The sequence below is a fragment of the Epinephelus fuscoguttatus genome, linkage group LG19 (genome assembly GCF_011397635.1).
Source record: "Epinephelus fuscoguttatus linkage group LG19, E.fuscoguttatus.final_Chr_v1".
NCBI lineage: Eukaryota > Metazoa > Chordata > Actinopteri > Perciformes > Serranidae > Epinephelus > Epinephelus fuscoguttatus.
In genome coordinates, this window is record NC_064770.1 from 8,869,280 (window position 1) to 8,892,780 (window position 23,501).

At 39.2% G+C, this 23,501-nt stretch overlaps 1 protein-coding gene across 1 annotated transcript; it reads right to left on the reverse strand.

Annotated features, from left to right (window-relative positions):
* Positions 1 to 205: 205 nt before the first annotated feature.
* LOC125879585 (calpain-15-like) lies at positions 206 to 22,864 on the reverse strand. The gene is made up of 15 exons (XM_049561538.1): positions 22,838 to 22,864; positions 22,320 to 22,482; positions 20,586 to 20,714; positions 17,821 to 18,008; positions 12,519 to 13,608; positions 11,567 to 11,775; positions 10,138 to 10,321; positions 9,094 to 9,317; positions 8,866 to 8,991; positions 8,615 to 8,767; positions 8,280 to 8,441; positions 6,522 to 6,742; positions 4,923 to 5,068; positions 4,154 to 4,332; positions 206 to 2,721 (listed from the first exon to the last, which is right to left on the reverse strand). The coding sequence occupies exons 4-15, from the start codon at positions 17,979 to 17,981 to the stop codon at positions 2,544 to 2,546; spliced, it is 3,033 nt and encodes a 1,010-aa protein (XP_049417495.1). The 5' UTR covers positions 17,982 to 18,008; positions 20,586 to 20,714; positions 22,320 to 22,482; positions 22,838 to 22,864; the 3' UTR covers positions 206 to 2,543.
* Between the last annotated feature and the right edge of the window lie 637 nt (positions 22,865 to 23,501).

Consider the following 23,501-nt stretch of genomic DNA (forward strand, 5'->3'; position numbering starts at 1 on the left):
TCGGGAGACACGCCCGACGTCAACAGTGACAGTAAAGTTTTGGTTTTCATTATGGGAAAAAAATAAATACGACACAATAAAATACATTACACCCCCCAGAATATAAGAGATAAGCCAAAGATAAAGAGCTATTCATGTTTTTAATGACAAAGCATCATAACAGCTTTCAAACATTTGCATAGTTTATACGTTTATGTCTCTACCAATAACGATGTTTTGGATTAATAAGCACAGAATACTTGTCCCCACTGTGCAAGTTTAAAACACGAGAATCCAGCATAGTTTAAAGTTCATAAAGTGCTAATGCTTTCACACAGCCAGTCTCAACCCTATACCCTTATTTAACCATCCTACATTACGTATTAAGACTGAGAAATACCGAGGAGAATAAACACCATGTTTGTTATTATTGTGAATATCCTTGGCAGCCAGTTCAGACACAACTAACTAAAGTTAATAACTTCTACTCATCTACCACCAGTGCAATTAAGACAGTTTGGACCTGAAGACCAGCCTGTGATCTGAAATATGTTTGTGAAATATAAAGTGCATCATGTGTTCACTAACAAGATCTGTACTAAATGTGTTTGTGGAGGAATGTGCAACTTCTGTTTTGCTGGAGGAAGAGCTGATCCGAAGATAGAAATAATCTCACTCTTTGATATACAGGTCACTTCAGCCAAATATACAAACAAAGCCATTTTAGTACAAGCAGTGGCATCAATGTCATGTAGGCCTATCTATACTGATGAAGTCTCTGGTAGAGATCTTACTGGATCTGTGAACCAGCACACCACTATTAAGCACTGGGCTTTCAGTGTTTCTCACAAACAGAATTACAAAGTACAAAATTAACAGTCAACACAGAGGAGAGAATGAACCAGCTGGCCCGTAAACTAGATATATTTTTCTAATGTTGTGTTGTCTAGGCCAATAATAGTCAACTAGTCAACTCAGGTGTTTTGTACTTTAGTAATGGCTTTGCATCTTAACTCTACAAGCAGATATCTGCATATGTATGCAGGTTTGGTAGGCAACTGGACAAGATTTTGGTATTGCAAGTGTCCTGGATTTCGTTTGTAGTCCGAGTAGTATTGAACAAGTCATGTTTGAATGGCAGGTAAATAGTTTGTGTGGAGGCAGAGTGCAATCTTGAAACCCACCAGCTATTGTCTGACAATTAGTTACCTTTTTATCAGCTTAAAAAAATTAGCTGCATTCATATGCAGATATCTGCTTATAGACATTAGCCGAAATGACCAATATACAGAAGAGGAAATCTCAGCCCAGATATCTGCTAGCTACACCAGATCAGCCTAGAAATATGGCCCTCATTCCCAGGGATTTTATCGTCATCAGACATCAGCTGACGTGTTCAGAGATTGTTTACCTCTAATCTTAATGAGGATGGTGTTTATGCATTCTGATTTATTCCTATTTTCCATTTTAGTTTCAGTAAGGTAGTGATCTGTTGGTTTAAAAAATATATAGAATTTTTTTTTCAGTGAGGAAATTTGGGGATTTTCTTAATGCATTTTGCACTTGAGCCTGTAAGGAAAAAAATGCAAGAAAAAAAGATATTTGAAGTTTAAAAAACAAGATTTTTTTGGAAAATGTACATGCCTAAGAAGGGATAAATAAGAACTCTAAGATCAGATTCAAAGTACTGGCAACTCAAATAGTGAAGCAGAACATGTTTCAAGTTAGACAAATAATATATGAGCTAAGAACCTAAAGAATGTACATGTGGAAAATTCTGATGTGTGGCACGGTTCTATGGCTTTGGATGGAAAATGCAATATTCAATTTCGTTCTGTCAATAAGTAAAAAACTGTTGTTTACCTTCAGTACAACTTAGTTCAATTTGCTGATTAATGGACATATACAGTACCAGTACTTTAGAGAACAACTTTGACAAGTATTATCCGTGTTTATGTTCTTTCCAGGCAAAATGTATATTTAATTTATTTAATAAACTGATGCTTGAATTTCTGTTACCAAAAGTGAGGAAATAAAAGAGAAATATTGTTATTTTTATGAATGAATTATCAACACTTTTGAACCACCACAGAATGCAATGAAACCATTTTTATAATGGCTTACTATTTAAACCAAAGAAATATCAAAGTGTTTTGACAGTGAATCAGAAATGACACTGTGGCATATTGTATTACCTCTCTATTGTCTTTACTATGTAACCTAAGTAAACTAAAAAGCTTCATGGCTGTTTTGTCCTGCCCATTGAGAGTGAGTTCAAACAGTGAGATTATTTCTGTTTCTGAGCAGCTCTGACTTAAAAATGTATGCAGAGGTGAAATGGCACCATGTGCCTGCTCACTAAACATGATGGTCTCTTCGCACAACAGATCAACATTTATGGGAGACTTGCCTGTTTTCCACCAACAGTCAAATGACAAACAAGCACAACTCCTAAAGTGTTGGACTGTTCCTTTAAAGAAGCTGCCTCAGTGTTGAGACCTCATGTCTAGTGTGTACTCTGTGACTCCTCAACAGTTCCCCTGACTCATCTTCCCAGTCAGCAGTCAGAGAGGTCGAGGCTGATGCAGACCTGCTGTCTCCGGGCTCAGAGCAGGACTGTGTGTTGCCTTTGAGGGACTCCAGTTGCCCAGAGAAGCCTGGACAGCCTTACGATGAGCCAGCCTGTGTGTGATGGAGAACCCGGCGTTTCCCTCCAGCTGAGACAAAACCACGAGCACCTGTCTGTGAGAGAAATAAAGCTTCGCTCACATCCACGTTCAACTGACAAACACTCAGAAGTTCAATATGAGCATAAAAAAATCTAATCTGACTGAGAACAACTTTTAGGTACTTGTCCTTTATTTGAGTATTTCCATTTTATGCAACTCTCTGATTCTACTGCAGTACCTGTCAGAGGGAAATGTAGTTTTTTGACTGCAGTATAATAGTTATTTTGCAGCTTCAGATTATTAATATGATATATAAAATAATATATTATTATACAATAATAATAATATAATAATATAATCAACCAATAAATTATATTAATATAGGTTAAGGTCATACTGAGCAGTATATAAAATGAGCTTTTACCAGCTGCATCATTTAAGTGATGAACCCAATAATGTATAAATAATTATAATCCAAAAAATAAACATTTTTCTGAAATGGGCCATTCTGCAAAATGTACTTTCACTTTTAGTATTTCATGTGTATTTTGGTGCTTATACTTTTGTACTTTACTAATGTTACTTAAGTAGTACTATGTTTGCAGGAATTTTACTTTTTTTTACTTGTAACAATGTATACTCTGTGGCATTTCTTTTACTAAAGTATAAAACTGAATTACTTCTTCCATTGCTGCAGTCTGGGAACTTCTACAGAGCATTTTTCATGTTATTATGCCACCTTTTATTTCATTCTTATTTCTATTTCTACTCTTTAGAGAACTGTGGCTAATGAAAGACATGCAAACACACACTGCTGATGGATTACTGTGTCACATGAACACAGTGTTTCTACACATAGTCTTTGCGTCATGATTGTCGCAAGTAAAATGTAGCTTCTCAGAGTTGTAAAACCCTGCTTCTGTGTATTTAATTTGTGGATTTGTTATTCAAACTCTACATCATGGATCATATTTCATGTCTCATCTCAGATCTCTCATCTCATCAAAAAGAACTGGAGAAATTTTCTGTGTGGTGAAATCTGCTCCCAAGGAATGTGAATAATCCAGTGATTTAACCCCTAACATCTTCTTTCATCAATCTGCTTTTTTTTGTTCAAATGGATGTTTGGCTGAGGAAGAAATTTTGCATCAGTAAGTTCTTTTGGAAAGCAATTCTGTTCTTGTGCTTCTAGTTCTTTGTGCTGCATCCAAATTATTTCACCACAGTAAATCATATTTGCATAAATAATCATTACTAAATTCTTGCCGACTTGAGGGGCACAACGAATCCTTATTTTCATGAGGGATTCGTTTTTGATTAAACACCCCAAAAAAATATTGATAGTCTCTACCTATTCTTTTTAATGAGTCATTACATTACAAAATGCAAAGGTAGCATAAAGAACGGATTTTGTAGCCGCCCTAAAGCGCATTTTCTGCATAAAAAGGGCTATAAGCTTGTCCTTATATTTGTCTTAAACAACTAATCATTTGTCATCAGTGAACCTGTGCAGAGGAGGAATGCTGTCGATGGTTTTGAGGCTGCTGCGTGTCGACACCACGTTGAAGCTGTCGCTACAGTCACATGACACGTGGAGGTGATGTCTTGGGTGTCTGTTTTCCACCATGACGATAAGCCCCGCCCAGCCGTGTGTCAGGTAATAACAGGTCATCCCCTCTCGACCCTGTGGTAAAGGAAGTATTCAGATTCTATACTTTAGTCAAAGTATTAACACTACACTGTGAAAATACTCCACTATTAGTAAAGGTCCTGCATTCAAAATCGTACTCAAGTGACAGTACTTTAAGTTCTTACAATAAAAATACTCATTGTGCAGTGAAATGTTCCCGGTCTGTATTTTACTATTATAGATATATATATACGTATATGATGTGTTAATTAATTAATTATATGATGGATTAATATTACTTCAGCATTAATGTGTTGCATTTTACTGCCTTAGATGTTTAAGGTTATTCTAATTTTAACTCCTTTATGTACTGTTTGGTAGTTTAATCAACAGCAATGCATCATATTCTATAAGATCATCATATGTTTGTAGTGTGGCTGTCCTGTGACACCACTTTTCATGGTGTCAGAAAAACAGCCCTGTATTCAGCTTTGTGATGATGTATTTTCCAGCTGATCCAAGAGGGTTTTAAGGAGTATATTTAGCTTAAGAAGTGGAAGACTTTAATTCAGGACTGCATTTTAAATATGGATTTACCACTGACCCAATGAACAATGACAAGGACTGAGTGAATGCAGCATTACCTCATGTCTCTCTCCCTTAGTTTCTGTCAGCTGGATGATGGCGTCAGCAATGGTGGTGTTGGAAGCGGTTACGTGCTCCACCATGACCAGTCTGGAGCTGTAGACTGCCAGCATGTAACCAGGCACCTCTGATCGACTGAAGCTCGCTGTAAAGATGCAACAGTGGCTTATTAACAGATCTAAATTATGTATTGCAAATCCATTTTAGCTTTGGGATTGATTATCAACCTGCTAAAATTTTGGACTAAAGTGAGAGATAAGAGTAAAAATTTCTCTTTTTTAATCCTACTTAAAAACTTCAGAATGAAAATTTATCTGAAATAATAGGCTATGTATGACCCAGAATGAGGTAGTGACTGTTGACTCAGTATACAAGGAGTGTATTACACTAAAGATAAACACAAAGGCAAACATATGGGTAAATGGCTCTTACAAATATTGATTACTATTAATAAGTTAACTTTGCTAGCTAGGCCATTGAGACGGTTACATTAAAGCAACACAATGGAGGATTGCGCTTTTTACCTCACGGGGTCCCCCCACAGACGAAAAACGGTATTGTCTGTTACAACTGTTGCAAAAATCTTTTTGCGCATGCGTTTGTTGACAAGCCAACGACACCGGTGAACTTCCTGAAGCTGGTCGTGTAATGCACGATCATCATGTCTTCAGAACAGGTAAAGTAGTGATATATCATTTTGTACATGATTAGGCCGATTGCTTTATTTATTTATTCATTTTCGAAACTCAAATATGCGTTGCTCTCTGCATGTCAGGGTTAGGGTTAGGGTTACAGCGTGCACACACACCCTCACAAACACACACACACACACACACAAACTCAACAGAGTGAGGTCAGACAGCAGCAGAGAGGCCGCAGTGCAGATGAAGGGAATATAACTTCAAGATTACTCTAGCTGACGACAACTGCACTTGTTACTTTAAGTAAGTGCGATAAAACCTCTGCCAGCCAAGCCAATCTCTGCCAGGTCACCATTGATCGGGCATCCCTCCTCTTTCAGCTCTCGCAAGTGTGTGAAAGCCAGGCCTTTTGTTTGTCGCTTCAACAACCACGTCTAAGTTCGTTCACCTCGGTTCAGCTACGCTACTCTAAAGAGAGGAGGGGGATATGACGAGGAGGGGGATGTGACAAATTTTATAGTCTTTTTTGTGTTCTGGTCCCTACCCGAACCCCAAAACTGCATAGTGCCAGTGCAAGTGAAACAGACGCTCTCAAGCAATGACGGAGGTATCATCCAACCTATTGTGAGTTGATGACCACAAGGATCTTGAATATATATATTTTGAGGGCTCAAAAACTCCATTGTGTTGCTTTAATCTTGATTTGCAAATTGTTGGTGGCGAGTTTAGTTCAGGCGCCTTTTGCTCAGCAGTTAGTTTAAGTTCCTCTATTATGTAACTTTTTTTTTTTTCAATTTTATTTTTTCTGCCTTTGCCTCCAAAGCTACTTTTTGTATGATGAGTAATAGACTCTGTTGTCAAGTAATGTGCATATTTTTCTCTTTCAAAAAAGAAATAATTTCATTTTTAAGAAGTTGAAATAGTTTTTGAAAAACAGCCTGATGATGGTGCTCTTACTTGTCCCCTCTGTGCCGATGCTGTGCCAGTGGTTGAAAGCGCAGCAGAGCACAGCATATTCTCCTGGCTCCAGCATGACATCACAGCCCACAAACCTTCTCACTGAGCGCCGGCTGTGAGCCAGGAGACGACCCAACGTCGGAGTACCTGAGCTGTCGTAGGAGACCCGAAACAACAACACACACAAATCCAACAGGTGGCTCTCTGCTGTGTCCCATCGCCTGAGGACACAGGAGAAGGAGACAAGATTAGTTTATACATGGATCAGTTTGCAGTCATCTTTATCTAAATCTTTTATTGCCTCATATATTTGCATTGTGGCTGACATAATGGAGGACTGAACACAAGGTTGTTTACTGAGATAGAAAGTACAGAAGGTCAGTCACCATCATATCCTGTTGAGCTCATTATACTTTGTTGTCTCACAAGAACAGCGTGCTCTCAGGATGCAAGCTTACTTGTAGTTCCTAGAGTCTCCAAAAGTAGAATGGGAGCCAGTGTCTTCAGCTATCAAGCTCCTCTCCAGGGAAACCAGCTCCCAGTTCAGGCTCAGGAGGCAGACACTCTCTTCACATTTAAGATTAGGCGTAAGACAGGCATGTCCAGCATGGGGGCAAATTGTGGCCCCGCAGACAAATTTTAAACAGCCTGCAGCTTGTCTTTCAAAGCATACCATATGTTGCCCACCGCACAATATTGGTTAATCAAGCAAGATCATTTTGCATTTTTTCCTTTCAGCTCAGGATGGCAGGACTATCATACACTTTTAAGACATGCACCATGTGAGCACAATGCAGACAGCATTAGTGTGTCTTCATAATGAAATGGTAAACAAGCAAAGAAAGAAAGAAAGAAGCGTAAAGTTGTGTTTATCAAATGTTTATGTGTTTTTAAAAAACTTAAATAATGCATATGCTGCGAGAAACAGCTGGCCTATAGGTATTTTCAAGTGATCTAATCTGGCTCCCATTTAAAAAAAAAAATTGGGCATCACTGGTTTAAGATCATGCCTATAGTTAGGGCTAGCTCAGGTAAGTCCTGAACCATCTCTTGGTTATGCTGCTATAGGCCTATACTGCTTCCTTTGATACACTGAGCTCCTCTCTCCTCCTCCTCTCCATCTGCACACATTCATGTTCCATTAATGCACTTTTCTAATCTGACATCTTCCCCAAAGTTTTTGTGATTTCCTTTTTTTGGATGGCTGTTATTGTTATTAATGTTGTTGCTGTGCATCTCTCTTTCTCTCTCTCTCTCTGTCTCTCTCTCTCTCAATCCAACCAGTTGCGACAGATGGTGGTGCAGCCAGAGCCTGGCTCTGCTTGAGGTTTCTTCCCATTAAAGGGGAGTTTTTCCTCCCCGCTGTTACCTTGCTTGCTCATGAGGGAAAGTTGGGTCTCTGTAAAGTGAAAAGCATGGTCTTGACTGCTCTTTATGAAAAACAATGAGATAACTTGCATTGTGAATTGGTGCCATTTAATAAAACTGACTTGACACAAAGCTTTTCAATGAAGATTGCTTTGTTAAATGTGTGTTACAACAAAGGAGAAGATAACTGAATCTTTTTTCAGCTCGAGCTCTTCACTCTGAACAATCTCCAAACAACAAACATCAGAAACTTCCAGGAGAAAACACAAGTAGTCCAAATTGACCAAATTATTGTCTACATGTACTATCTCCAGTGTGTTGGACAGAACATATCTCAGACCTGTAATTACAGTAATGTGAAGGTGCAGGTCAGATGTAGCACTGTCCTACCTGCTACCCTGCTGGAATAAAGCCAATTCCATAGCTGTTCTCTCCAGCACTGTGACAGACACCAATGTCACCGGGACGTCGGCTCCTCGGGGGAAAACACCCGGTGCTCTGACCTCCTGCCAGTCTGAATGTATCTTACAGATATCCACTGAGTCGAAGTACCTGTCAGGGTCAAAATCACACTCAAAGACATGTGTGAACACATTAACATCTTTCCTTATTTAAAAAATGAATAAATGCTTTATTGTTTTCTAAGTAAGCAAAATATGTGACACAGCTTAAACTGGGATTGTAAAATGAATACAAAATCAAACAGAATTTAACTCCTGATCTACCTGATGAAATCCCAGAAGTCCATCCAGAACAGGCCGTCCTCAGCTCGCTGGGCGCACAGCTCCCTTTTTACATGCGGAGGCCAGTTTGGCCAGTCGTCCGCCCAGGGTCCAGTCCAGGAGAAGCGACCCCAAGGGTTCCTCAGTTGCAGTAACCTTAAAAAAACACAACAGACTGTTGCATTGCTATCTGAAGGGTGGCTTTAATAAGTTTGTGTTTTTTTCATGATTGGAAAGCAGACTTGACTCCTCACCTATGACCGTCTACATCCCTCACATCGAGGACGGAGTAAGCGTGTCGTGGACGTAATCCTAGGGACTCATACTCGGAGTCATCTACCTTCATGTTACCACCTCCACAAGATGCCCCCATCAGGAAACTAGCAGCACATAAAAAGGATAATCTGTTTAGGATTAAATTTTTGAACAGATCAAAATGAAAAACTACTACAGTCTTTTCAGAGACTATTCCTGACACTCACCCTGCTTCTTTGGAGCTCAGCATTTTGGCCCAGATGAGGTCTGTGTCAATGGGTTCTTCCTTGGGGTTGGTGGCACTGACCTGGAGGGCCAGCGACTCACAGGGGGCCCCTGTCAGTGTGGACAGCCCTTCGATGGCACGACCTGCCTGCAAAGCAAAGTAGGAGCCGTGGAGCTTGGCCAGCGCTTTTTCAATCAGAGCCACCCAAAGCTGCTTCCTCTGGGCCTGGAGAGGGAACATAAGGAGAAAAGGATTAATCATCTCCTGTACTTCAGCTTAAAAATGGTGATGAGCAAAGAAAAAAGAAACAGAACTCGAAACGGAAATGTGACAGACAACTGGTACAATGTTGTTATGCAGAGAGAAGGATGTGGATCCTGTTAATGATGTATGGGTAGTGTTGAAAGTCAAACAAGTGATGTGTTGTGATTTATTTAGGTAACCTGACATAGTAGGAAAATGTACAGCATGAGGACAGATATGTTGTTAAACTTGCATTAGCGTCACCCAATAATGCAATCACTGAAAAACAAGAAATACTAACTGCAGTAAATTTGGCCCTGAGATAGTTTTTTGTCAGTGACACAAAACTAATAAAGTTCTTCTTCTACTACACTTACACTGTGAAAGATGACCTTATGCATAATGAGCACTACTTTACTTTTGCTACTTTAAGTATATTTTGCTCACAAAACGTACTCATACTTTTACTTGAATGACAGTTTCAATTCAGGACTTTTACTTGTAATGAAGTATTTTTATACCGTGGTACTTCTAGGATCTGAGAACATCCTCCAATATGGCAGTTGAGTTAAAAAAAAATGGAATGCTAAAACAATTAAAATATAAAAAAGCATATCAGTTGCAGCAATTTTTTTCAAATTACTCACTACTTGGCCAATTCCTCGTACTTTTTCACTTTTAAATTTCACTCTGTACTTTGTTGCAAGTCCAAGTCCTTTTTTGTGTGTGTTTTGTGGCTAACATATTTACTTCTGCCTGACACCTAAGCATACAGTTGAATGTTTAGAGTTGAAGATTTTACCTGAGAGAAGAGGAGGTGGCCGTTCTCGTCACACGGCAGCATGTCGTCCACCAGCACTGTGATCCACGAACCATCTTTGCATAAACGCACCTGATAGGCTCCTTCTACACATATTGAGCGAGTCACCATCACTTTCTCTACCAGCTCGGGACGTTCAGCCAGAACAGCCAAGGCACTCAGGAACCTGTTCTCCAAAACATTCAGACACACGGTATAACTGACCTGGACCCAGTAGTGGTGGAGACAGTATTTTGATCCTTTACTGCAGTAAAAGTACTAATACCATACAGTAAAAACACTCTCTACCAAGTAAAAGTCCTGCATGATCATGTATGGTCAGGAAAATGTAATTAATGTATTAAAAAATGTCCCTTGTGTCTGTTATACTTTACTATACTATTACATATCAAATCATCAACATTGTTATGACTCATGCATTAATGTAAAAAAAAGGATTTTACTGTTGTAGTTGGTTGAAGCGGAGCTCATTTTGAACTATTAATTAATGATTATTTTCATTAGTTTAATAATTGATTCGTTCCTAAAAAATAGTGAGAAATCCCAACAGCCCGAACCTCAACATTATTACCGATACATTACAATTATTACAGGGGAAAGCAGCAGATCTTCAGATCAGTGAAACTGAAACCACGAAAGGTTTTTAGATTAAAAATGATTTCAATTATCAAAATAGTTGCCAATTCATTTTCAGTGAGTTGACTGATTCAAAAATTCTCCAACTTTTTACACTGCGTACCACCTCAGAAAATATAAGACTCTCCCAGTACCCCCATTATGATGTTAAAATACAGTTGTGTAGGTCTACTCTATTCAGCTACTGACAGTTTGTGCAGGAGGCAGATGTATTCCTAATCAGAACATTAAGTTGCTGTTGACTGTTACAGCCATGCTTTAGGAAGGGGTAGCACTAGAACTGGCACTTTAACTCTTTCGTACAATTATCAGTCACCACAAGGATCAGACCCTCATCAGGTGCTGTGGAGACCACTGACACTGCTTCAGTAGCTATAAGCACTTGTGCTCAGTTGATTGTCCTTCACTCCAGTTTCAACAGGGCTACTGGAAATATTCTCCTCTGATCAGCACTTCTCCTCCTAATAGTTTCCCATTTGGAGCCACGATTGCAGTGTTTCTAAAATATTCATTTTACCTCCACTTACTATCTCGCCATGACAGGATAGCTCATAACTGATTGTGGAGTGTGGATGTATGTACTTTGACAGATTTATCGCAATTTTCTTGTTTCCAAAATGTTTGTAGAGCATTTCAGGCAATAAAATAGCAACTGACAGTCAATAAATAGTTTTAGTTTCTTGTTTTAATTTGGGCCACATCTGTTTTACCCATCACCCATGTGCAGTGCAGTATGCATGAATACAGTGGTAAATGTGGGGTTGAGTTGGCTCACCAGCAGTTACCCAGAAGTCCTTGCAGGATGTCAGATGGGCGAAGTGTGCGGAAAACAGACCACTTCACTGCACGGTCTCTGAAGTTGCAGCAGTTGATTTCTTGAGGACGAAGCCACTTTCTGACCCGATGCTGGACACTGTCGTCCACTGGGAAGCCCACAGACTTTGGACCAGGAGGGAAGCTGTCATCCACAAATGTCACGTTGTTCTGGGAAGAGGGAATCAAATTACAGAAATAACTGAACCTCAAATGTGTTGCAGGAAAAAAATGAAACAGACTTTATTCAAATAAAAGAAATATGACCAGGAGTTTAGACTCCTGATGTTTAAGTGTCATTACTATCATATTTTTAGACTGATGTTAGTCATCTTGATGGTGTTACACAGCATTAAGGTTTTAAGGTGCCTTTTCTATGATTGTATTAGAAATGTAATTCATGATTTTATCATTGTGCTTCTGTTTAATTCTAATTTTGTGGCATATGTTTGTCTTATGTTGTTTGTAACTCGTTGTTGCCGATCTTGTCCAGGGTACTGCTGAAAAAGAGACTTTTAATCTAAGAGAGGATGTCCTGGTTAAATAAATATAAAAGAAAAATTAAAAAGAGCAGGAGCCAGGGGTTGAGGATTCTCCTGCTCTAAATATGTGACACAACTTGATACAGTGTGATACTACTATGACAATACTTTTGGAATAACTTCTTGTTATCATAGCAAGTTATGTTTTCTGTGACAGTGACTTGAAAGCCCCATCATCTTGTGTCTCGTTAATTTAAAGAGCACCTCCAGACATGTTCATTGAAAATACATCTACTAAATACAACTACTATGCACAGTGAAGCTGAAACATCACAGTGAAGAAACAGTTTAAATTAAGGTATACTGCTACTTTAGAGGTTCCACTTGGAAAGCTAATAGTCTAAACGAGCCTGAGTCGTGTTGTGTACAAACCTCTTTGCAGAAGCTGATGATGTTGTCCCACAGCTCCTTGGCCTCTCCTTCATCACTCTGCCGCAGCGCCTCCACCAGCATGCTCTCCTTCCTCTTTGGGGACAGAGCTGGTTTAAGCAGTGCAGCGTGTAGCTGAGGCGTGTGGCAGGCCAGGCAGTGTTTGGCTTTTACCTCGTTAATGAGAGTACAGGCCGGACATGACCATTCCTCTGTCTTGTTAACAGGGACTATGCATGGTGGGAACGATGCAGGTGCATCTGGTGCCGGTGACAGCGGTGACATTTCCTCCTTGAGGATGCTGAGGCGTCTGCTGGGCAGGAGCTCTGATTGGGCAGAGAGTTGTGAAACAGCTAGCGTTGATGGAGAAGGACTTATGTTATGAGTCTGACTGAGGCAACCTTCTGGAGGTGGCACCTCTCTGCGACTGCAGGGAAGAGGATTATTATGACCTGAAGATGCTATACTGAGCACTGAAGAGTTTGTTTGTGGATATGAAGCTTCTACTGGTAAACACTCTCCTCCAGTTGATATGGAAAGGGACAGCGCTCCTGCTGCAGGCTCTGGTTGGTGTACTCCTGCTTGATCTTCAGGCATGAGCAAGGCGTCAGCAGGGATCTGGGGGAGAGACAGCTTGCGTGGTCCGCCACAAGCAGAGCAGGACATGGAGGTAGGGGTGTTCTGCAGAGTGCACCTCAAACACTCCCAAACCAGGCTGTTTTTTAATGCATCTCCTGGCTGTGTTTTATTTTGCTGCCTGCACGGCTCATTAGACGATGGCCTAAGGGGACCGGAGCAGCTACTGGAGCGCTGAGGGCGTGGCTGGTCCTCAGACGAGCCCCGAGGTCGGTCCAGTGCTCCCATGTAGCCACACAAAGAGCAGGCTAGGGTGTCTGCGGGGTTGGCCAGAGTGCAGCGTGGACAGGACCAGCAACCGTCCTCCCTGTTGGTCCCCTGCCACATCCATCGGGTGTCGGGTCTTCGCCGAGGGGCTTCACAGATGGAGCAGCGGGGAGCAGCAGCTGCGTTGAGGAAAGTGCAACAGCCACAAGCCCACTGGCTCCTCTGCATGGGCATCGAACCAGAAGAAAAACTGGAGAGAAGACACGAAACTTCAGAATTACACTGTTTATCATATCAAATGCTTTATAATGATATTCTTTCCATGTATGTGTATTGTATTTTTTGTAGTATACTATCACTGTGTAGAGCTGACATATTGTATAAATCACTGATACAACTCATATCTTATATTTAGTTGACACATCATGGCTGCTGGTGTTGCCATACTGGATTTCTTTTGCACACATTTTTGCACAACTCTGTTATATCCTCGTCCTAAGATATCGTACTGTATATCTTCTTATCTTCTATTTATATCTTTTCCCCATATGTGCTGTTATAACATGAATTTACACTCTGTGATCAATAAAGTTTCATCTTCTCTTACACTGGCTGTAACTGTTTTTCTTCTTAATTAATGGAGTATTGTAGTCTTTCTGTGATTTTGGCATGACAGTGGTCAAACTCACTGATATAATAACCTCTACATGTATCAGCCAATAGAATATGTCATATGTGGAAAATATCACAACAATTTTCAGCTGAAATCTGGTTTCATGTAACTGTAAAATCTCAAAGGGAGAGAAGGAAGAGAGAGCCGGGAAGACGAGGGGAAAGATCCAAATATAAATGGGTGCATTATACCCTGTGGTGTCTTGGAGGAGAAAATTAAAATGCATGAATATGGAAATGATACAAGAAGCTGCTCTACAGAAACAACATAAACTGTTACCCACAGAAGGATGGATTCTATAATATTTGTGATTTCTTACCTTCCTTGCGAGTTATTCCAGGCAGTTCACCACCTGTGATACACTGAGTTTGGTTCAAAAACTCTGTTGTACATCTAAGATTTATGTTATCATTGTGATCAGGTTGTAAAACAGACCCAGATTATCTGTGCTGTGGCATCCAGGGAAAAATTTAGACTGGCGGAGCCAGTGGGACATCTGTGTGGAGGCTGGCCCACATTTTCTATCTGTGCTTTAAGTAGCTTTGGCATCAAGCCGGAAACTTCCAGCACAGTCCAACCTGGACAGGTTATTGCAGTACAAACTGTCGCTAAGATGCAGGTGTTCCTATGATGCAGAGCTCAGCTATTTCTTCTAAACAGAATGAAGCAGCATGAAGAATGAATGAAGCAGAGATACTTTGCTGCTGCATGGGTGGCTTTTAAAAACTCACATAATGCCTCCAGTGCTACCTAAAAATGACTCTTATTTGACAATATTTTCAAGCTAAATTGATGATGATTTTACTCCACTGCAAATTCCCAGAGTACCTTCATTAGTTCCTGTGACACACACTCAATAAAAGGATTTATTATAGTCTCAATTTGAAAATAATAAGTAACTAATTATTTATTCATTCACAATGTTAATTATGCACGTATATATCAGAATAAGAACTTTTTCTTCGTAAGAAGAATTTTTTTTAACATTTTGTAAAGAGCTTCTTCACCTAATCCTCAACACTTCAAATCTTCTCAAATACAGTAAAAAATATTCTGGAATTTTACTTTATTCTTTTAAATTTGCCAAGCAAAAGTTTTAGTGTTATAAATAAATGACTTAAGTTTTGTCAGATGTGATCATGTAATTCTTCCTGCCACCTTACAGACATAATCTAGATAGCGATTTTTATAGAAACATAATAGAGTAATATGATTGTGAGTTCTCTGATTAATAAATGTATCTGATCAGTAGGTGATTTGAAAGGTTATGAGCAAATGCATCCCCCTTGTTAACCTTTGTCTCCATCGCCTAGTAGCAGAGAGAGAGTCCCCTGACTCCGGCCCTTATGCAGTTTCATCTTGGATCTATACTGTTCTCTAAACTCATATAGCTACTAGTTGTGGGTGAATACAACAAAGCAGACAAAACTGACACACACACACACACACACTCCCTTCAAGCCCAAAACTCGAGGGTTACTAATTAAAGTTTTTGATATCTGACTCAATTCACTAAATCACTGGAAAAGATGATTTTACATTTTCTTGAAATCATACTTCAAAATCTCCTGCTTTGTAAAACGTCATCAATATTTTTCCAGACATTACTGTTAGTCCATTTGCATCGAACTGAAAAGTGGCCTGCAGACCCAAATTCCCTCTGAAGAGCTTCTCCAGACTACCGTCTACAGTTCAGTCATCAGGGATTTCCCTAGTCACGTTACATTTCCTGTCAGAGAGTAACTTGACTCCTGCTAGGACCAAGCCTGATGGAGGTTGGGACAGTGTGGCAGCAGAGGAGACTTACACTGGGCAAAATATACAGTACGCAGCACATTAGACAGAGGCACAGTAATAATTAATAAGTAGAGATTTGAACAAAACTCAGGAAGCCTGAAGTTTACTTCATATCGAACAATTCATGAAAAATTCATGACCACATTCCCAGGCCCGGGACGTCCAAGTGTAGAATATAAATTAAACATCCACCAGCTATCACATTTAAGGTGCAATGTGTGGCGCAGTAACATTAATAAATCATCATGATTGCTCATTTTTACACTGCGAGTTAACAAACAAACAAGACTGTCTCAGAGAAGATCAACAGCCTCTTTTTGCTTGTGTTTATATTTCACATATGAATCACATTTGACAGAGACCAATGTTGATTTGTTTCACAACTTTAATCAGGAAGACGACTCTGGGTCCTGCGCCGAGAAACGTGTTCACTGAGTTATTTGGATAAATTTGTGGTTTAAAAGCATTCAGTGGATCTAAAAAGACCTTTTTCACGCATAAGAGTTATTTCTGTCTGTAGTTCCAGGACTGTTGATATGACCTACTCAAGTCTGTCGTATCAGCTGAGTAAAAGTTGTGTTGGTGTACTGCCAACTCTCTTGGTGATTTCCAGGGACAGAATATCAGCCGATGAAGTGGAGCATTCACAGTTTGGTAGCCTCAGAATTGCAACTCTGCTTTTTTTCTGATAATGTAGTTACATCAGGCTTAAATGGACTGTGACCTCCAGAGTGCTCTGAGCTTTTTTCCAAGCTGAAGTCTTGAATTCTTGAGCTTGTCACTATTTGGTACACTTTACCTTTATACCACTTCTACTACCTGTATACCTGCACACTCCACATTTTTCATATATATTTATTTTAGCCTGTCTATATTGCATTCTTCTTCTTTTTCTTTTATCACTGTAAACCAGTCTACTACAGCAATATATTTTATTTTATTTTTTCCAATGTTTAAACTTCTGCACAGTTACATGTTTTATGTCTTGTTTTCTCATTTTTACTTGTATGTTTTTCTTTTGTGCATATTGTAGTAGCTTTGAAAGAGGGAGCCTGACAACAAAGACTTCCATTTGGCAATGATGAATGAGAGTGTCTGCAGTGACGAAAGGGCTGAACCTGAAGGCGAAGATCTGAGTTTATACATAAAACTTACCTCAAGTGCAGGAAGCTGAGCTCTGATTATGTGCGCACACACACACACACACACACACACACACACACACACACACACAAATACTTTTACAGAAACAAAAGATTTTGAAGAAACTTTGGAAACTAAAATACAACTGTGTTCAGACAAAAGTTTTACCGACAGTTTTAGGTGGCACAATGGAATACAAAGTCACTCGAAAGATGGGACTAAACGTAAATTCGCTGGGGCACTGAAAATAGACACAAAGATGTGTCTGTTTGAGCTGAAATGTTTCAACTTATCCCAGGCCTTTTTAAATGTGCTGAACATATAGAAGGAGAGACTGGAAGAAAATAACAGAGGAAAGCAGAGTTTTCTTTTTGTCTGAAAACACCTTTAGTTGTCTGAAGTAAAAACTTTTTTTTTGCAGAGTGGGAGTGACACCCCTGATATAAGAAATGCCTTTATTAACATCAGAGGAATTTTTGAAATGTTTAGGCAATATAATCTTAGGTTTATTAAGCTTAGGGGGGAGCGAGAAATGGCACCGCATTACACAACAGTGATCACATATTTAATAAGTGAGGAGATTGTTTAAACAGCCATGAAGCTCAACAGGTGAGTAACTGATTGATCACATCATCACAGCTTCTAGAAGAAGAAGTACTTTCCATGCCTACTAAACAATTTCCTCTGGGAAACCCTCAAATATCGTATCCTAAATTTTACTTCATGACCGCCATGGTTTGCTAAATTGTAAGTTTTGTACTCCCCTGGAACTGTTTTCACATAACTAGTTGACTGATTGGCCCAAAGACTGGTGGGACAACAGGTTTCCCCTCATTGTTCTTCTCTTACCTGCGCTCTCTGTGCCTACTGGGTCTGGGAAGCTGCCGAGGGATGGAGGTGCTTTGGCTGCTCCTCAAACATCCCATGATGGGGGAGGGGGGCAGAGCTGCACCTCGAGGGGCAGCATCGCCCTCAGCGTCGTCAACAAGGGAGGAGGTGGAACCTCCCATGATGCTGCTGGCTCAGGAAGAAGGGCCCTTAAAGAGGAGGCAGAGGGAGAGTCGGCATCTACTGGTGAAATAAACTATTCTGATGTCTAATTAATTGTTTCAGTCATTTTTCCAACAAATATCCCAAGTGTTCTCTGATTCTTCTCAAATTATAAAGATGTGACGCTTTTCTTTGTCACATATAACATTATACTTAATATCTTTGGGTTTTAGACTGTTGTTCAGATAACACTATTTAAACATGATCTGTTGTGCTGTTAGAAATTATTATGAGGATTTTGTTTTTCTATTTTCTGATATTTTATAGACAAAATGGCTACTTGAGAAGATAATCAGCAGACTAATTATTGCTTTGTGACAATAAGCTGACTTTACATTTCTGTCAAATAACAGCAAAATTACAAAAATTAGGGTTTAAACATTTTTGTTAATATTTGTTTAAGGACTGGGTCAGAGTTTTACCTTAAAGTTCCAGTGTTTAGGATTAAGGGTCATCTATTAGCAGAAATGTAATATAATATTCATAGCTGTGTTTTTATTAGTTTAAAACTAAGAACTGTTGCATTTTTGTGACCTTAGAATGAGCTGTTCATGTCTACATGCAGATTAGTACAATAGCCCAGAATGGACAAACCAAACACTGGTTCTAGATAGGGCCATCTGCGTTTTTGCGTCGACCACTGTAGTTCTCCACACAAGTTTCATTTGGTTGCAATCTGCAACCTTACCACTAGATGCCACTGAATCCTACACACGAGACCTTTAATGTAAAAATGACACACAGTTAGAGGTCCCACAGTTTTCTATTTTCCCAACACATTCTCATTTCCAACTTGACAAATACTGATGCTTGGTAAGTGGCACTACACATCAAAATATAAAGCGCTAGATACCTCTCCTGCATCAGTTTTGGATGCCAAAGGATGGCGTGTCAATTTACCCTCCTTACATGCTCTGTTTCCTTAAAAAAATTTTAAAAATTAAAACATTCAAAACAACAAACAAACAAAACAAAAAAACCAAGTATTTTTAGGTTTACTTCCTTAGGTTTAGGCAACAATGGTACATGATTAGGTTTAGAAAAAAATGTATCATGGTTTTGCTTTAAATAGTACATATTTTTCTAACTTCATGTAACGTCACGTGACATATGTGACTGGTGTAGCATGCTACACATACAATTGTTGTCAAAAGAAAAAAGAAAAAAAGAAAAAAGTGAGTGCTGCACTGGGTCAAAACCGTCAAAAAACTGCTCAGGTGCTCTTCAAAGACAGGGAATGAAATAGATGCAATAAAGATGAGCTGAGCTTGGAATGCATTTTTGAACACTTTTTGAAACTTTCAGTTTACAGTCAGGACAGTCCTTCTGTTTTTTTCTGCATCTGTAATCAGTTGGTTTCACATGGGACACAAACAGCAGGCTGCTGGGTAAAAGTCCATAGATTGTTTCCCCCCCCCCCCCCCCCATGTAAAATAATCAAGTGTATCTTCTCCATGTTGTGGTCTGTGGTGGCTTAAAAGAAACTTTGTTATGCTGATCAACTTTCCTGTTCAACTTCTGGCTCTTTGACTTCTGCAATTTTATTACATCAGGGCAAATATAATATGCTGAGAAAGATCTTGTGATACAAACAAATGCTGCAGAACAGCTACAAAATGGACCCTGTGGTGAGATTGTTCTGCCACGTGCCGTTCACAAGGTCAAAGTTAAACATCTCTAATCATGTATGTCCTGCTCATAGTTCTCATTAGTTTGAACAATATAAAGCTATCAATCTATCACTTCCATCATACATATAAGTGATAAATGTTATCTGTCATAACTCTACATTTACAACATAATAATATCATACTAATTTGATATGATGCTTAAAATCAATAAATGAAGGATTTTCAAACTGATAAAAACATTTTTTTATCAAAACATTTCAAACTGCAGACCTGAAACTGATGTTTTATATTGATTGGTTTAAAAATGCATGATATTTACACATAAGTATCGGCAGGGACAAATTAGCATCAATGCTCTGCAAAGAAACACATATTTAAAGCTACCCTAGTGAGTGACATTGCTCACTGACTGTTTTTTGACTCATACAGATGTTATGCATTGATTCAGCTCCCTCCCTGCTCACTCCACAGTTTTGTCCTTGAACAAGGACTTAAAATCTGTCTGATAACCTCAGGAGCTCCAGCTCCAGATGCATGTGATACAGACACACAGATAAGAAGACATATGATCTCTATCAAAAATCCACTTTTTGTGTCATTATAAAAATCCCACCTCAAAGCATTTGATCTCCTTCTTTGTCTGGTTTGTCTTTTATCTATGTCTGAATGAAAAAATGACAATCAATACATTCAAGATTTAAATTTCAAGAATTAAAACTGATTAAATACTCTTTGCATGGTTTCAAGAATGCATGCATGTACCAAGTGAATTCCTCTGTACCTCAATGCAGATGCATCCCTGCTGATAGTGAAGTTCACATAGACTTTAGGTAACCTGGTGCACCTGCAGTACAGCTGGTGGCTGAATGAGAAACTGCAGAGCAGCATGAGGACGCTGAAAGAAACATCAGCACCGTGGACAGTTGGACTTACCTGGCTGCAGTCAGGACACGCTGTGCAACAAGGGGATGAATAATCCTGCCAGCTGTCTGAGATCTCCATGCATCCTCTTTAATTTAAGCCCCGATGTGCACAGTCACCACTGCTCTCATCTCACCATCACTGTCAAGTTACAGGGAATTATATACACTTCCTGTCACAACATTCAAAATAAATCTGCTATTAATCATGGGGTGCAATGTTTTTGTGCACTACCAGCTTCCATACTTTAATAAAATAAACTTTTTGATGGCCAAAAAAGTACAATTGATTACAACACTGGAACAATTATTCAGTAATTCTTATAGTTCTTCTCTCTTATTCTGATTAGTCAATTATTCTTCAACTTTTTTTTGATAATTCACTAATTGTTGGTTACTTCAAGTAAAACCATTAAAACATTTTCTAGTGTCAGCTTCTCAAGTGTGAAAAATATGCAGTTTTTCTCAGTCATGTAGGGCAGTGAATTAAATAGCTTTTGAGTTCTGGACTGCTGGTGAGATACAACAAGCAAACTAAAGACATCACCATGGGCTCTGAGAAACTGTGAATGCCATTTTTTCCACATTTCACAGAACAAACATGTAATTGAGAAAATAATTATGCAGCATTATTAAAAATGAAATGAATCTTTTGTTGCAGCTCCAAAGCAGTTCATATAAACTTGAAGAACTAGCAGTGTATTTCAAAGTGGTTCCATGCAGTTTTTCATTCATTCATTCATTCATCTTCTAACCGCTTCATCCTCTTGAGGGTCGCGGGGGGGCTGGAGCCTATCCCAGCTGACATCGGGCGAGAGGCAGGGTACACCCTGGACAGGTCGCCAGACTATCACAGGGCTGACACATAGAGACAAACAACCATTCACGCTCACATTCACACCTACGGACAATTTAGAGTCACCAATTAACCTAGTCCCCAATCTGCATGTCTTTGGACTGTGGGAGGAAGCCGGAGTGCCCGGAGAGAACCCACGCTAACACGGGGAGAACATGCAAACTCCGCACAGAAGGGCTCCCACGCCCGGGATCGAACCGGCAACCCTCTCCATGCAGTTTTTATTAAGCAATAAATAAATAATCTCACAAGTCTGTTCTAGACCCCCTCTCTGTACAAACAAATGTTTAAAATGAAATTAAGTCAACTAAAACATGTAAAAATAACATTACTGTAGTAGGACGACTAGAGCAGGAACTAATTAATTTAACTTGATTGCCTTTTTTTTAAATTTTAATTAACCCATTTATTATAACTTGATCTAATGTATATGTTTTGTTAGATTAATACTCAAAGAAAAAATATACTTTTTGTTTTAAATTTTGCTCTCAGATCCTCATATGTCATAAAATGGAAACATGTTTGCTTCATATATGACAGACTTGGACGTTTAATCAATTATCAGAATTGTTGTTGATCTAATTTTCTGTTATGTCTAATTGTTTGAGCACTAATTATGACCCACATTGACCACCATAAGCAACTACTTTCATCAGCAGAAACATCAACAAGGATAATCTGTATTTTTCTATTAAACAATTTAATTCATGTCATGGAAACTGATATGAGCCAAACTCTGTTCACAAACTACAATCTCTGCATGTCTATGGTGAGTATTTATGAACCTTACCCACCCTTTGCTCCTGTATGCACACACGTGTTGCTCTTTTATTTTGAAGGACATTTCCCCTGCTTCTGGTCCTAACTGTGGCTTTGGCTAATTGTATCTACCTTGACGCAGCTCTCCTTCAGCACGCCACCGTGGACAATTTTTTCTTCTCCAGGGACATTTTCCTGACAAGACACCGGGCAGCAGCCGGGACGTATCGACCTCTTGTCCGGTCAAGATGAATATCTTCTTCCCTCTCTACAGTCCTGCCTGCTGCAGGCTGGGCTAAACACAGACATATGTGGATTCAGTTTCACCCCTTCGCCACCAAACACCGTGACAATTGTAGCACCATATTGGTGCTCGATATATAGGCATGTGTACACCTTGTAAAATATAAATTATTTTTCTATTAATCATTGACTCTTTATGCTAATTTGGCATATGGATAATAGCCTACAAAAAGCAGCACTTATATCTCCTCCTAAAAGTCTAGGTTTTACCCTGGTCTGTGATTGTAAAATAGTCCTTTAGCAAATTTATTGGTAAAATATTAACAGCTAACTAGGTTAGCTAGTAAAACGTAGCCTAACCCAAGTTTATTTGAGATATCACTGAATCTTAAGCATAAGTGACTCACCTAAGTTTCTTATTGCCATAAATTCTCTAACTGTATCTGCTGGTGGTGGAGAGGGAGCACGAGACGAGCGCACGCGCCACTGATGAGAGGACAAGTGAGGAAGAACCAATCAGATTTGTTTGCCTATTCATTTAATTAAATGCTAATTACAGCATATCAGCTATCTGAAAACTGTCATTTTCATTGGAGAGTAGCTATATATGTGTATATAAGTACTTTGCATTTAAGTGCATTTCAGAGGGAAATATTATACTTTTTACTTCTCTAAATTTAAGTCAGATATAGTTACATTTCAGTTTTTATAGTAGTTTTAATAGTTATATATAGTTATATTTCAGTTTTTTACATAAAAAAGTGTTTGGTATTTTTGCTCCATTTTTTGACACCTAACTGGGTCATTTACTTGACAGCCTAAGAAGATAAATGAAACAGTAAAACTATCTGGCCAAACAAAAGCAGCAGGGATATTCTTTGATGGAAAGCACCATTTCAAAGTGAAATGTTGTTCATTCATTCATTCATTCATCTTCTAACCGCTTCATCCTCTTGAGGGTCGCGGGGGGGCTGGAGCCTATCCCAGCTACATCGGGCGAGAGGCAGGGTACACCCTGGACAGGTCGCCAGACTATCGCAGGGCTGACACATAGAGACAGACAACCATTCA

Bases quoted from the DNA above. Each gene is read 5' to 3' on its own strand.
- LOC125879585 (XM_049561538.1), bottom strand. From the start codon at position 17,981: ATGGGAGGTTCCACCTCCTCCCTTGTTGACGACGCTGAGGGCGATGCT. The intron at 11,776-12,518 runs GTTTGTACACAA...CCCTCTTCCCAG, and splicing joins TCATCAGCTTCTGCAAAGAG to AACAACGTGACATTTGTGGA. The intron at 8,442-8,614 runs GTAGATCAGGAG...TGACCCTGACAG, and splicing joins GACTTCTGGGATTTCATCAG to GTACTTCGACTCAGTGGATA.